The 14,833-nt window shown below is 46.8% G+C and overlaps 1 protein-coding gene across 1 annotated transcript in view; it reads left to right on the plus strand.

The window, feature by feature from the left end:
• Nucleotides 1-14,833, plus strand: part of LOC121534508 (rho GTPase-activating protein 29) — a gene marked incomplete at its 5' end in the record, with an annotated part of 46,030 nt that overhangs the window by 28,953 nt on the left and 2,244 nt on the right. The window contains 5 exons of the mRNA XM_045216617.1: nucleotides 980-1,168; nucleotides 8,127-8,264; nucleotides 8,402-8,742; nucleotides 13,200-13,332; nucleotides 14,753-14,803. Of these exons, the coding sequence (XP_045072552.1) occupies nucleotides 980-1,168; nucleotides 8,127-8,264; nucleotides 8,402-8,742; nucleotides 13,200-13,332; nucleotides 14,753-14,803 (852 nt within the window). The remainder of the gene's footprint in view (nucleotides 1-979; nucleotides 1,169-8,126; nucleotides 8,265-8,401; nucleotides 8,743-13,199; nucleotides 13,333-14,752; nucleotides 14,804-14,833) is intronic.

A 14,833-nucleotide genomic window follows, 5' to 3' on the forward strand; every position in this document is an offset into this window, starting at 1 on the left:
ACACACACATACAAGCTCACACACACGCATGCAAGAACAGTAAACATTACACGTGTCATATTATGTCTATATACAGTGTTATAATGATGTTAAAGTACAGAAGGGAAAATAAATCAACATAAATATGGGTTGTATTTACAATGGTGTTTGTTCTTCACTGGTTGTCCTTTTCTTGTGGCAACAGGTCACACATCTTGCTGCTGTGATGGCACACTGTGGTATTTCACCCAGTAGATATGGGAGTTTATAAAAATGTTTATATAAATTTGACTTGTTTTTGAATTCTTTATGGATCGCTGTAATCTGAGGGAAATATGTGTCTCTAATATGGTCATACATTTGGCAGGAGGTTAGGAAGTGCAGCTCAGTTTCCACCTCATTTTGTGGGCAGTGTGCACATAGCCTGTCTTCTCTTGAGATCCAGGTCTGCCTACAGCAACCTTTCTCAATAGCAAGGCTATGCTCACTGAGTCTGTACATAGTCAAAGATTTCCTTAATTTTGGGTCAGTCACAGTGGTCAGGTATTCTGCCACTGTGTACTCTCTGTTTAGGGCCACATCTCTCTCTCTCTCTCTCTCTCTGTCTCTCTGTCTCTCTGTCTCTCTGTGTCTGTCTCTGTGTCTGTCTGTCTGTCTATTTCAATTCAATTTGCTTTATTGGCATGACGTAACAATGTACATATTGCCAAAGCTTACTTTGGATATTTACACTATTAACATAATTAAAATAATAATAATCAATATTGTACCCCGGGCAACAGTAAACAACAATAACCAAGGGTCAATATAACCATTAAACAATAACAATATAGAGGACATGTGCAGGTTGGTCGGTCTGTCAGAACAACATCTACCTTCAGACACACGTACCTCCAATCTAAGATCTATCCTCCGATCTAAGATCTATCCTCCGATCTAAGTGTGTTTCTGACCAGATGTCACATTTCCTTTCTCTCTCTTTCTCTGTCTCCTGTCTCAGTGCTCCCTGGCGTGTCATAAGAAGTGTCTGGAGACCCTGGCTATCCAGTGTGGTCATAAGAAACTGCAGGGAAGACTACATCTGTTTGGGATAGACTTTTCCCAGGCAGCTAAGAACAGCTCAGACGGGATCCCCTTCATCATCAGGAAGTGTACCTCCGAGATAGAGAGCCGCGCCCTCAACCTCAAGGTAAAACAATACTGTTATTAGCCAACGCATAACCACAACAAGTGTATATAAAGTCAGCACCATAATTATTGGCACCCTTGATAAAGATGAGCAAAATAGACTGTATAAAATCAATAATACAAATACTGAGCTCCAGTCAGGTCCATAAATATTATTATTATTATAGCTGTCCACCACAGCATATTGTAGTTGAAATTAAATAATGAATATGAGCTGAGAGTGCAGAATTTCAGCTTTAATTTGAGGGTATTTACATCCAAATGGGGTGAACGGTGTTAGAATTACAGCACTTTTTAGATATGGTCCCCCCCTTTTTAAGGGACCAAAAGCAATTGGACAATTGGCTGCTCAGCTGTTCCATGGCCAGGTGTGTGATTGGCTGCTCAGCTGTTCCATGGCCAGGTGTGTGATTGGCTGCTCAGCTGTTCCATGGCCAGGTGTGTGTTTGGCTGCTCAGCTGTTCCATGACCAGGTGTGTGATTGGCTGCTCAGCTGTTCCATGGCCAGGTGTGTGATTGGCTGCTCAGCTGTTCCATGACCAGGTGTGTGTTTGGCTGCTCAGCTGTTCCATGACCAGGTGTGTGTTTGGCTGCTCAGCTGTTCTATGACCAGGTGTGTGATTGGCTGCTCAGCTGTTCCATGACCATGTGTGTGTTTGGCTGCTCAGCTGTTCCATGACCAGGTTTGTGTTTGGCTGCTCAGCTGTTCCATGACCAGGTGTGTGTTTGGCTGCTCAGCTGTTCCATGGCCAGGTGTGTGTTTGGCTGCTCAGCTGTTCCATGACCAGGTGTGTGATTGGCTGCTCAGCTGTTCCATGACCAGGTGTGTGTTTGGCTGCTCAGCTGTTCCATGGCCAGGTGTGTGATTGGCTGCTCAGCTGTTCCATGACCAGGTGTGTGATTGGCTGCTCAGCTGTTCCATGACCAGGTGTGTGATTGGCTGCTCAGCTGTTCCATGACCAGGTGTGTGTTATTCCCTCATCAGTTCATTTACAAGGAAGCAGATAAAAGGTCTAGAGTTGATTACAAGTGTGGCATTTGCATTTGGAATCTGTTGCTGTTAACCCTCAATATGAAGTCCAAAGAGCTGTCACTGCCAGTGAAGCAAACCATCATTAGGCTGAAAAATCAAATGAAACCCATCAGAGAGAAAGCAAAAACAGTAGATGCGGCCAAATCAACTATTTGGTACATTCTTAAAAAGAAAGAACGCTCTGGTGAGCTCAGGAACATGTAGCACGTTCATCTGTACAAACAATAGTACGCAAGTATAAACACCATGGGACCACGCAGCCGTCATACCGCTCAGGAAGGAGACGCGTTCTGTCTCCTAGAGATTGGTGCGAAAAGTGCAAATCAATCCCAGAACAACAGCAAAGGACCTTGTGAAGATGCTGGAGGAAACAGGTACAAAATTATCTATATCCACAGTAAAAACGAGTCCTATATTGACATAACCTGAAAGGCCGCTCAGCAAGGAAGAAGCCACTGCTCCAAAACCGCCATAAAAAAGCAAGACTACTGTTTGCAACTGCACATGGGGACAAAGATCTTACTTTTTGGAGAAATGTCCTCTGGTCTGATGAAACAAAAATAGAACTGTTTGGCCATAATGACCATTGTTATGTTTGGAGGAAATCGGGGTGGCTTGCAAGCCGAAGAACACCATCCCAACCGTGAAGCACGGGGGTGGCAGCATCATGCTGTGGGGGTGCTTTGCTGCAGGAGGGACTGGTGCACTTCACAAAATAGATGGCATCATGAGGAAGGAAAATATGTGGATATATTGAAACAACATCTCAAGACATCAGTCAGGAAGTTACAGCTTGGTTGCAAATGGGTCTTCCAAATGGACAATGACCCCAAGCATACTTCCAAAGTTGTGGCAAAATGGCTTAAGGACAACAAAGTCAAGGTATTGGAGTGGCCATCACAAAGCCCTGACCTCAATCCTATAGAAAATGTGTGGGCAGAACTGAAAAAGCGTGTGTGAGCAAGGAGGCCTACAAACCTGACTCAGTTACACCAGCTCTGTCAGGAGGAATGGGCCAAAATTCACCCAACTTATTGTGGGAAGCTTGTGGAAGGCTTCCTGAAACGTTTGACCCAAGTTAAACAATTTAAAGGCAACGCTACCAAATACGAATTGAGTGTATGTGAACTTCTGACCCACTGGGAATGTGATGAAAGAAATAAAAGCTGAAATAAATAATTCTCTCTACTATTATTCTGACATTTCACATTCATAAAATAAAGTGGTGATGCTAACTGACCTAAGACAGGGAATTTTTACTAGGATTAAATGTCAGGAATTGTGAAAAACGGAGTTTAAATGTATTTGGCTAAGGTGTATGTAAACTTCCGACTTCAACTGTAGGTGTACCTGTGTCAAAGTCAACCATCAAGAGAAGACTTCACCAGAGTAAATACAGAGGGTTTACCACAAGATGTAAACCATTGGTTAGCCTCAAAAACAGGAAGACCTGTACAGTTCTGGAACAACATCCTATGGACAGATGAGACTGTCACGATCGTCTAAGGAGGGAGAGGACCAAGGCGCAGCGTTGAAAGCAAACATATTTATTTTATCAAGATCACACGATCAAAACAACGAAACGTGACGTCCTTGGTTACAAAAACAAACCAACACGGAACAAGAAACCACAACACAAAGTGAAAAGACCGATAGTTAAATATGGCTCCCAATCAGAGACAACCAGCTGTCACTCGTTGCCTCTGATTGGGAGTCACTCAGCCCAACATAGAAAATCAAACATAGAATACACACCATGGCTCAACATAACATTGTCCCCAGAGCCAGGGCGTGACAGAGACAAAGATCAACTTGTACCAGAATGACGGGAAGAGAAGAGTATGGAGAAGGGAAGGAACTGCTCATGATCCGAAGCATACCACCTCATCTGGGAAGCATGGTGGAGGTAGTGTTATGGCGTGGGCATGTATGGCTGCCAATGGAACTGGTTCCCTTGTATTTATTGATGATGTGACTTCTGACAAAAGCAGCAGGATGAATTCTGAAGTGTTTAGGGGCTATATTATCTGCTCAGATTCAGCCAAATGCTTCAAAACTCATTGGACCGAAGCATACTGCGAAAGCAACCCAATACCCGTTTTAAAGGCAAAGAAGTGGAATGTTCTGCAATGGCCAAGTCAATCACTTGACCTGAATCCAATTGAATATGCATTTCACTTGCTGAAGGCAAAACTGAAGGCAAAACGCCCCAAGAACAAGCAGGAACTGAAGACAGCTGCAGGAAAGGCCTGGCAGAGCATCACCAGGGAAGAAACCCAGCATCAGGTGATGTCTATGGGTTCCAGACTTCAGGCAGTCATTGACTGCAAAGGATTTGCAACCAAGTATTAAAACTCACAATTCAATTTATGATTATGTTAGTTTGTCCAATTACTTTTGAGCCCCTAAAATTGGGTGGCTATTTATAAAAATGGTTGTAATTCCAACACGCTTCATACAATCATTTTTACAATACCCTTAAATTAAAGATGAAAGTCTACACTTAAAGCACATTTTGATTGTTTCCTTTCAAATCCATTGTGGTGGCATACAGAGCCAAAATGATGCAAATTGTGTCACTGTCCAAATGCTTATGGACCTGACTGTATATTGTATGCTCAAAAAACATTTAAACATTATTATTATATACTAATACAATTGCTCAGAGAAAGAGATTTTGTTTAGTAAATAAATAAAAAACTCAAAAAGATAGGGGTCAAAATGATTGTATCCCCTGTTTTCAATACTCCAGGACCCTCCCCTTGGTAGGATAATGACACTGAGCCTTTTTCTAAAATGTTGTTGGAGAACACATTTGGAGGAATCTTAGACCATTCCTCCATTCAGAATCTTTCCAGAACCTTGATATCCTTCCTCTGCGCTTATGGACTTCCCTCGTCAAATCAAACCACAGGTTTTCAATGGGGTTCAATTCCGGAGACTGAGATGGCCATTGCAAAATGTTGATCTTGTGGACCATTTCTTTGTGGATGTTGATGTGTGCTTGGGGTTATTGTCTTGCTGGAAGATCCACTTGCAGCCAAGTTTCAGCCTCCTGGCGGAGGCAAACAGGTTTTGGGCTAAAATGTCCTGGTACTGGGTAAAGTTCATGCTGATTTTTTTTTTCTCCCACCTTTATTTAACCAGGTAAGCCAGTTGAGAACAAGTTCTCATTTACAACTGCGACCTGGCCAAGATAAAGCAAAGCAGTGCGATTAAAAACAACAACACAGAGTTACATATGGGGTAAACAAAACATAAAGTCAAAAATTCAACAGAAAATATATATACAGTGTGTGCAAATGTAGCAAGTTATGGTAAGGCAATAAATAGGCTATAGTGCAAAATAGTTACAATTTCGTATTAACACTGTAATGATAGATGTGCAAAAGATGATGTGCAAATAGAGATACTTGGGTGCAAAAGAGCAAAATAAATAACAATATGGGGATGAGGTAGTTGGATGGGCTAATTACAGATGGGCTGTGTACAGGTGCAGTGATCGGTAAGGTGCTCTGACAACTGATGCTTAAAGTTAATGAGGGAGATAAGTGTCTCCAGCTTCAGACATTTTTGCAGTTCGTTCCAGTCATTGGCAGCAGAGAACTGGAAGGAATGGCGGCCAAAGGAGGTGTTGGCTTTGGGGATGACCAGTGAGATATACTTGCTGGAGCGCAGACTACGGGTGGGTGTTGCTATGGTGACCAGTGAGCTAAGATAAGACGGGGATTTGCCTAGCAGTGATTTATAGATGACCTGGAGCCAGTAGGTTTGGCGACGAATATGTAGTGAGGACCAGCCAACGAGAGCGTACAGGTCATAATGGTGGGTAGTGTATGGGGCTTTGGAGACAAAACAGATGGCACTGTGATAGACTACATCCAATTTGCTGAGTAGAGTGTTGGAGGCTATTTTGTAAATGACATAGCCGAAGTCAAGGATCGGTAGGATAGTCCGTTTTACGAGGGCATGTTTGGCAGCATGAGTGAAGGAGGCTTTGTTGCGAAATAGGAAGCCGATTCTAGATCTAACTTTTGATTGGAGATACTTAATGTGAGTCTGGAAGGAGAGTTTACAGTCTAACCAGACACCTAGGTATTTGTAGTTGTCCACATACTCTAGGTCAGACCCGCCGAGAGTATTGATTCTATATTCAGGTGGGCGGGTGCAAGCAGCGTTCGATTGAAGAGCATGCATTTAGTTTTACTAGCGTTTAAGAGCAGTTGGAGGCTACTGAAGGAGTGTTGTATGGCATTGAAGCTCGTTTGGAGGTTTGTTAACACAGTGTCCAATGAAGGGCCAGATTTATACAAAATGGTGTCGTCTGCCTAGAGGTGGATCCAAGCGTCACCAGCAGCAAGAGCGACATTGTTGATATACACAGAGAATAGAGTCGGCCCGAGAAATGAACCCTGTGGCACCCCCATAGAGACTGCCATAGGTCCAGACAACAGGCCCTCCGATTTGACACATTGAACTCTATCTGAGAAGTAGTTGGTGAACCTAGCGAGGCAGTCATTTGAGAAACCAAGGCTATTTAGTCTGCCAATAAGAATGCGGTGGTTGACAGAGTCTAAAGCCTTGGCCAGGTCGATGAAGACGGCTGCGCAGTACTGAATTTTATCGATCACGTTGACCTTAACCAGGGCCCCAGAACCAGTGGAAGCAAAATAGCAAAACAAAGTCTCTGAGTAATTGTATAAAATATATATATATTTTTTTGAGCATACAATATACATTTAAGTCATTTAGCAGACGCTCTTATCCAGAGCGACTTACAGTTAGTGATCACCTATTTTTAGGTTGCAAACGCCATGCTCTATCAACTGAGCTACATCCCTGCCGGCCATTCCCTCCCCTACCCTGGGCCAATTGTGCGCCGCCCATGAGTCTCCCGGTCGCGGCCTGGATTCGAACCAGGATCTCTAGTGGCACAGTTAGCACTGCGATGCAGTGCCTTAGACCACTGCGCCACTCAGGATCTTGGTATTGATATCATTTATTTTATACTTAAGCAATAAGGCATGAGAACCCAGGGATTATTGTGTGATAGCTGTTCTTAGGCCCTAATTGCTTTTATAAAACAGTTTCCAACATAAAAAAAAATGAAAAAAGATTAACCATTGTTTTGTTTTCATTAGAAACGTTATTTTAATGAGTACATTTAGTTTTGTTTCATCCTTCCCCCAGACGATATAGTCAGGGCAAAAGCCAGTTGTTAGTTCTGAAGTTGCTAACCAAACAGTTTGGTCGTTGATTATTTTGGGATGTTTTGACCCAGTCGTTCATTCTATGTTAATAAACTGACTGGCTGGGCTGTGGGACAGTTGATTCAAATGGAACTGCTAACAGGCATTACCCGTGGAATGTGGGGATTGTTTATTTATTTGTATTTTTTTATTTTACCTTTATTTAACTAGGCAAGTCAGTTAAGAATTTTATTTTTATTTTTATTATGACGGCCTACACCGGCCTACACCGGACGACGCTGGGACAATTGTGCACCGCCCTATGGGACTCCCAATCACGGCCGGTTGTGATACAGCCTGGAATCGAACCAGGGGGTCTGTAGTGACGCCTCAAGCACTGAGATGCAGTGTCTTAGACCGCTATAACTATAATATAATATAATATATAATATATAATATAATATATAATATAGGTGGTATAACTTCCTGCAATCAACCAATCAGCATCCACAAGCCATTTTTATAGTATTTGCTCATCTTTACCAAAAGATCCAATAATTTTGGACCCCACTGTATATGTCAAGAGAGATGTAACTTGTTCAGATACACTCCCATTGAAATGATTTGACGTTCTCATAGTCTCTAACTGGAACTAATGGGCTGTGTTTGTCCAGGGTATATGTCGGGGCTGTGATGTTGGATGTTGGTGATCTGGTGTATTGTGTGTTCTTGTCCAGGGAATCTACCGCGTGAACGGGGCCAAGTCTCGCGTGGAGAAGCTGTGCCAGGCGTTTGAGAACGGCAAAGACCTGGTTGAGCTCTCTGACCTCTCACCCCACGACATCGGCAACGTGCTCAAACTCTACCTGAGACAGGTGGGACAGTGTAATTTAATGGTGATGAAAAAAAAAGCATCCTTGTTTTACACCGCTAGATCATTCTCATGTAATATTGTACAACACATTTCCCAAAGATATTGATTTATTCATTTCTTGATTTCTATCTTCTGTAGTTACCAGAGCCACTGATCCTGTACCGTTACTATAATGATTTCATCGGGCTGGCCAAGGAGAGCCAGGCGGTGATCATAGAGGAGAAGGCTGCAGCCAGGGCCCTCCAGACCCATACCCAGAGCCAGGGGCAGCCAGGGGGAGAACAACCCAGACCAGGAGGCACTCAGCCTGGGGTAGAGGGAGAGCAGCCTCCCCTGAGAACCAGCCAGCCTGGAGGAGAGCTGTCCAACCAGCCCAGTATCAAACTCAACAGAGTCCTGTTTAAGATTAGAGACCTGTTACGACAGCTGCCTCCTGCACAGTACAGGGCCCTACGCTTCCTCACAGCACACCTACACAGGTAAGAGATGGGTGCAAACACATGCACGCAGGCTCACACACACACTCACACCCCACCCCCTCCACACACCCCACCCCCTCCTCAGACCCCATCCCCTCCTCACACCCCACCCCCTCCACACATCCCACCCCACCCCCTCCACACACCCCACCCCCTCCACACACCCCACCCCCTCCTCACACCCCACCCCCTCCTCACACCCCCACCCCTCCTCACATCCCACCCCACCCCCTCCCACACCCCACCCCCTCCTCACACCCCACCCCCTCCTCACACCCCACCCCCTCCTCACATCCCACCCCTCCTCACACCCCACCCCCTCCTCACATCCCACCCCACCCCCCTCCTCACATCCCACCCCCACCCCCTCCACACACCCCACCCCTCCTCACACCCCACCCCCCTCCTCACATCCCACCCCCTCCTCACACCCCACCCCTCCTCACATCCCCACCCCACCCCCTCCTCACATCCCACCCCACCCTCCTCACACACCCCACCCCCTCCACACACCCCCACCCCACCCCCACCCCACCCCCTCCTCACACCCCACCCCACCCCCTCCTCACATCCCACCCCCACCCCTCCACACACCCCACCCCACCCCCTCCTCACACCCCACCCTCCTCACATCCCACCCCACCCCCTCCTCACATCCCACCCTCCTCACATCCCACCCCACCCCCCTCCTCATCCCACCCCCCTCCTCACCCCACCCCCTCCTCACATCCCACCCCACCCCCTCCTCACATCCCACCCCACCCCCCTCCTCATCCCACCCTCCTCACATCCCACCCCACCCCCTCCTCACACCCACCCCCTCCTCACACCCCCACCCTCCACACCCCACCCCCCTCCACACACCCCACCCCCTCCTCACACCCCACCCCCTCCTCACATCCCACCCCACCCCCTCCTCACATCCCACACCCCCACCCCTCCACACACCCCACCCCTCCACACACCCCACCCCCTCCTCACACCCCACCCCTCCTCACATCCCACCCCACCCCCTCCTCACATCCCACACACCCCACCCCCTCCTCACATCCCACCCCTCCACACACCCCACCCCCTCCACACACCCCACCCCCTCCACACACCCCACCCCTCCACACACCCCACCCCCTCCTCACATCCCACACACCCCACCCCTCCTCACATCCCCACACACCCCACCCCCCTCCTCAGACCCCACCCCTCCTCACACCCCACCCCCTCCACACAACCCCACCCCTCCACACACCCCACCCCCTCCACACACCCCACCCCCTCCTCACATCCCACACACCCCACCCCTCCTCACATCCCACACACCCCACCCCCTCCTCAGACCCCACCCCTCCTCAGACCCCACCCCTCCTCACACCCCACCCCCTCCTCACATCCCACCCCACCCCCTCCACACCCCACCCCTCCACACACCCCACCCCCTCCTCACATCCCACACACCCCACCCCCTCCTCACATCCACACACCCCACCCCCTCCTCAGACCCCACCCCTCCACACACCCCACCCCTCCACACACCCCACCCCCTCCTCACACCCCACCCCCCTCCTCACATCCCACACCCCCACCCCCTCCTCACACCCCACCCCCTCCTCACACCCCCACCCCACCCCCCTCCTCACACCCCACCCCCTCACACATCCCACCCCAACACCTCCCACACACCCACCCCCTCCTCACACCCCACCCCCTCCTCACATCCCACACACCCCACCCCCCTCCTCACACCCCCACCCCCTCCTCACACCCCCACCCCACCCCCTCCTCACACCCCACCCCCTCCTCACATCCCACCCCAACACCTCCCACACACCCCACCCCCTCCCACATACCAGAGTTAGAGCGGTGTTTGTCAGACCAGGAGACATCCCCAAAATCGTTTTTCTCATGAAAACATCTGTAGCGTCCGAACGGTTTGGCAACAAACTATGGTGTTCTCCGTTTTGCTCTACGACCCCCACAAGCGTCACGGGACTCGTCTGAAAGTCGGTACAGCCGATCTGCCAACTTCTGTCTGTAGTGTCCAAACAGTTTGCGCTACACACTACGACCCCTCTATGGAAAGGTGAGTCTCTCACGAACGCGTACATGTCGATTGTTTTGCTCTAAGATGCCCACAAGCCTCACAAGACTAGTCTGAAGGTACCCGTGGACCAGCAATTTTTTATTATTAAAGTACAGTATAGATGGAGATAGTTTAGTGCCTAAAATAAGGGGTTAAATACATAATTTTTTATTTAACTAGGCAAGTCAGTTAAGAACAAATGACGGCCTACACCGGACGACGCTGGGCCAATTGCGCGCCGCCCTAAGGGACTCCCAATCACGGCCGGTTGTGATACAGCCTGGAATCGAACCAGGGGGTCTGTAGTGACGCCTCAAGCACTGAGATGCAGTGCCTTAGACCGCTGCGCCACTCGGGAGCCCAGAATAATACATTCCAGATCTTTCTTATATCTCTCAGATATAGGACTGGACACTTCAGAACAAACTTCCTTTAGATTTTTCCTTGTGTTCTCCAGATTCAGAAAGAGGCTCAATGTCGTTAGCCTCGCAAGGGGAGGGTGCTAGAGTATTGAAAACAGGGGTGCCAATCATGTTGACCCCTATCTTTTTTGTATTTGTTTGTATTACTTGTTAAACAAAATCTCTTTCTCTGAACAATTGTATTAGTATGAAATAATATAATTTCCCCATTTTTTTGATCATGCAATATAACTCAGTATTTGTATGATTTATTTTATAGTCTTTCTTGCTCATCTTTATCAAGTGTTCCAATAATTACAGTGGGGGAAAAAAGTATTTAGTCAGCCACCAATTGTGCATGTTCTCCCACCCAAAGATGAGAGAGGCCTGTAATTTTCATCATAGGTACACGTCAACTATGACAGACAAATTGAGGAAAAAAAATCCAGAAAATCACATTGTAGGATTTTTAATGAATTTATTTGCAAATTATGGTGGAAAATAAGTATTTGGTCACCTACAAACAAGCAAGATTTCTGGCTCTCACAGACCTGTAACTTCTTCTTTAAGAGGCTCCTCTGTCCTCCAATCGTTACCTGTATTAATGGCACCTGTTTGAACTTGTTATCAGTATAAAAGACACCTGTCCACAACCTCAAACAGTCACACTCCAAACTCCACTATGGCCAAGACCAAAGAGCTGTCAAAGGACACCAGAAACAAAATTGTAGACCTGCACCAGGCTGGGGAAGACTGAATATGCAATAGGTAAGCAGCTTGGTTTGAAGAAATCAACTGTGGGAGCAATTATTAGGAAATGGAAGACATACAAGACCACTGATAATCTCCCTCGATCTGGGGCTCCACGCAAGATCTCACCCTGTGGGGGTCAAAATGATCACAAGAACGGTGAGCAAAAATCCCAAAACCACACCGGGGACCTAGTGAATGACCTGCAGAGAGCTGGGACCAAAGTAACAAAGCCTACCATCAGTAACACACTACGCCGCCAGGGACTCAAATCCTGCAGTGCCAGACGTGTCCCCCTGCTTAAGCCAGTACATGTCCAGGCCCGTCTGAAGTTTGCTAGAGTGCATTTGGATGATCCAGAAGAGAATTGGGAGAATGTCATATGGTCAGATGAAACCAAAATAGAACTTTTTGGTAAAAACTCAACTCGTCGTGTTTGGAGGACAAAGAATGCTGAGAACACCATACCTACTGTGAAGCATGGGGGTGGAAACATCATGCTATGGGGCAGTTTTTCTGCAAAGGGACCAGGACGACTGATCCGTGTAAAGGAAAGAATGAATGGGGCCATGTATCGTGAGATTTTGAGTGAAAACCTCCTTCCATCAGCAAGGGCATTGAAGATGAAACGTGGCTGGGTCTTTCAGCATGACAATGATCCCAAACACACCGCCCGGGCAACGAAGGAGTGGCTTCGTAAGAAGCATTTCAAGTTCCTGGAGTGGCCTAGCCAGTCTCCAGATCTCAACCCCATAGAAAATCTTTGGAGGGAGTTGAAAGTCCGTGTTGCCCAGCAACAGCCCCAAAACATCACTGCTCTAGAGGAGATCTGCATGGAGGAATGGGCCAAAATACCAGCAACAGTGTGTGAAAACCTTGTGAAGACTTACAGAAAACATTTGACCTGTGTCATTGCCAACAAATGGTATATAACAAAGTATTGAGAAACTTTTGTTATTGACCAAATACTTATTTTCCACAATAATTTGCTAATAAATTCATTAAAAATCCTACAATGTGATTTTCTGGATTTTTTTCCCTCATTTTGTCTGTCATAGTTGACGTGTACCTATGATGAAAATTACAGGCCTCTCTCATCTTTTTAAGTGGGAGAACTTGCACAATTGGTGGCTGACTAAATACTTTTTTTCCCCACTGTATATATATATAATATTATACTTCATCTGTATATTATTTATATATGTTGTTAATGTTATCTCTTCCCGTAGGGTGACAGAGCAGGCGGAGGAAAACAAGATGACAGCCAGTAATCTGGGCATTATCTTCGGCCCTACGCTGGTCAAACCACGACATACTGACGCAGAGGTCTCCCTGTCTTCTCTGGTTGACTACCCCTACCAGGTGAGTTCCTGTTAACCCTTATCCTACCAGGTATATATACCTGTAGAATACCCCTAACCAGAGCCAGAAATCTTTCTGATTAAGAGGGGGTCAAATACTTATTTCCCTCATTAAAATGCAAATCAATTTATAACATTTTTGACATGCGTTTTTCTGGATTTTTGTTGTTGTTATTCTGTCTCTCACTGTTCAAATAAACCTACCATTAAAATTATAGACTGATCATTTCTTTGTCAGTGGGCAAACATACAAAATCAGCAGGGGATCAAATACTTTTTTCCCTCACTGTATTTACCTGTAGAATACCCCTTAACCCTACCAGGTATGTACCTGTAGAATACCCCTTAACCCTACCAGGTATGTCCCTGTAGAATACCCCTAACCCTACCAGGTATGTACCTGTAGAATACCCCTTAACCCTACCAGGTATGTCCCTGTAGAATACCCCTAACCCTACCAGGTATTTACCTGTAGAATACCCCCTAACCCTACCAGGTATGTCCCTGTAGAATACCCCTAACCCTACCAAGTATGTACCTGTAGAATACCCCTTAACCCTACCAGGTATGTCCCTGTAGAATACCCCTAACCCTACCAGGTATGTACCTGTCGAATACCCCTTAACCCTACCAGGTATGTACCTGTCGAATACCCCTTAACCCTACCAGGTATGTCCCTGTAGAATACCCCTAACCCTACCAAGTATGTACCTGTAGAATACCCCTTAACCCTACCAGGTATGTCCCTGTAGAATACCCCTAACCCTACCAGGTATGTACCTGTCGAATACCCCTTAACCCTACCAGGTATGTACCTGTCGAATACCCCTTAACCCTACCAGGTATGTCCCTGTAGAATACCCCTAACCCTACCAGGTATGTACCTGTAGAATACCCCTAACCCTACCAGGGATGTACCTGTAGAATACCCCTAACCCTACCAGGTATGTACCTGTAGAATACCCCTAACCCTACCAGGGATGTACCTGTAGAATACCCCCTAACCCTACCAGGTATGTACCTGTCGAATACCCCTAACCCTACCAGGTATGTACCTGTAGAATACCCCTAACCCTACCAGGTATGTCCCTGTAGAATACCCCCTAACCCTACCAGGTATTTACCTGTAGAATACCCCTTAACCCTACCAGGTATGTACCTGTCGAATACCCCTAACCCTACCAGGTATGTACCTGTAGAATACCCCTTAACCCTACCAGGTATGTACCTGTAGAATACCCCTAACCCTACCAGGTATGTACCTGTAGAATACCCCTAACCCTACCAGGTATGTACCTGTCGAATACCCCTGTATTTTCATAACAGTGTTGCCTGTGAAAGAACTTGACAAAATCTAAATGATCATTTTACTCAAGTTGGTTTAGTCCTTTATTGACATCACTTTGCTCCTCTCCTCCCAGGCACTGATGGTGGAGTTGCTGGTACGCCACTTCCACATGATCTTTGACTTGTCCAGCCCCTCCTCCTCCTCCTCCTCCACC

Source organism: Coregonus clupeaformis, unplaced genomic scaffold, assembly GCF_020615455.1.
Source record: "Coregonus clupeaformis isolate EN_2021a unplaced genomic scaffold, ASM2061545v1 scaf0751, whole genome shotgun sequence".
NCBI lineage: Eukaryota > Metazoa > Chordata > Actinopteri > Salmoniformes > Salmonidae > Coregonus > Coregonus clupeaformis.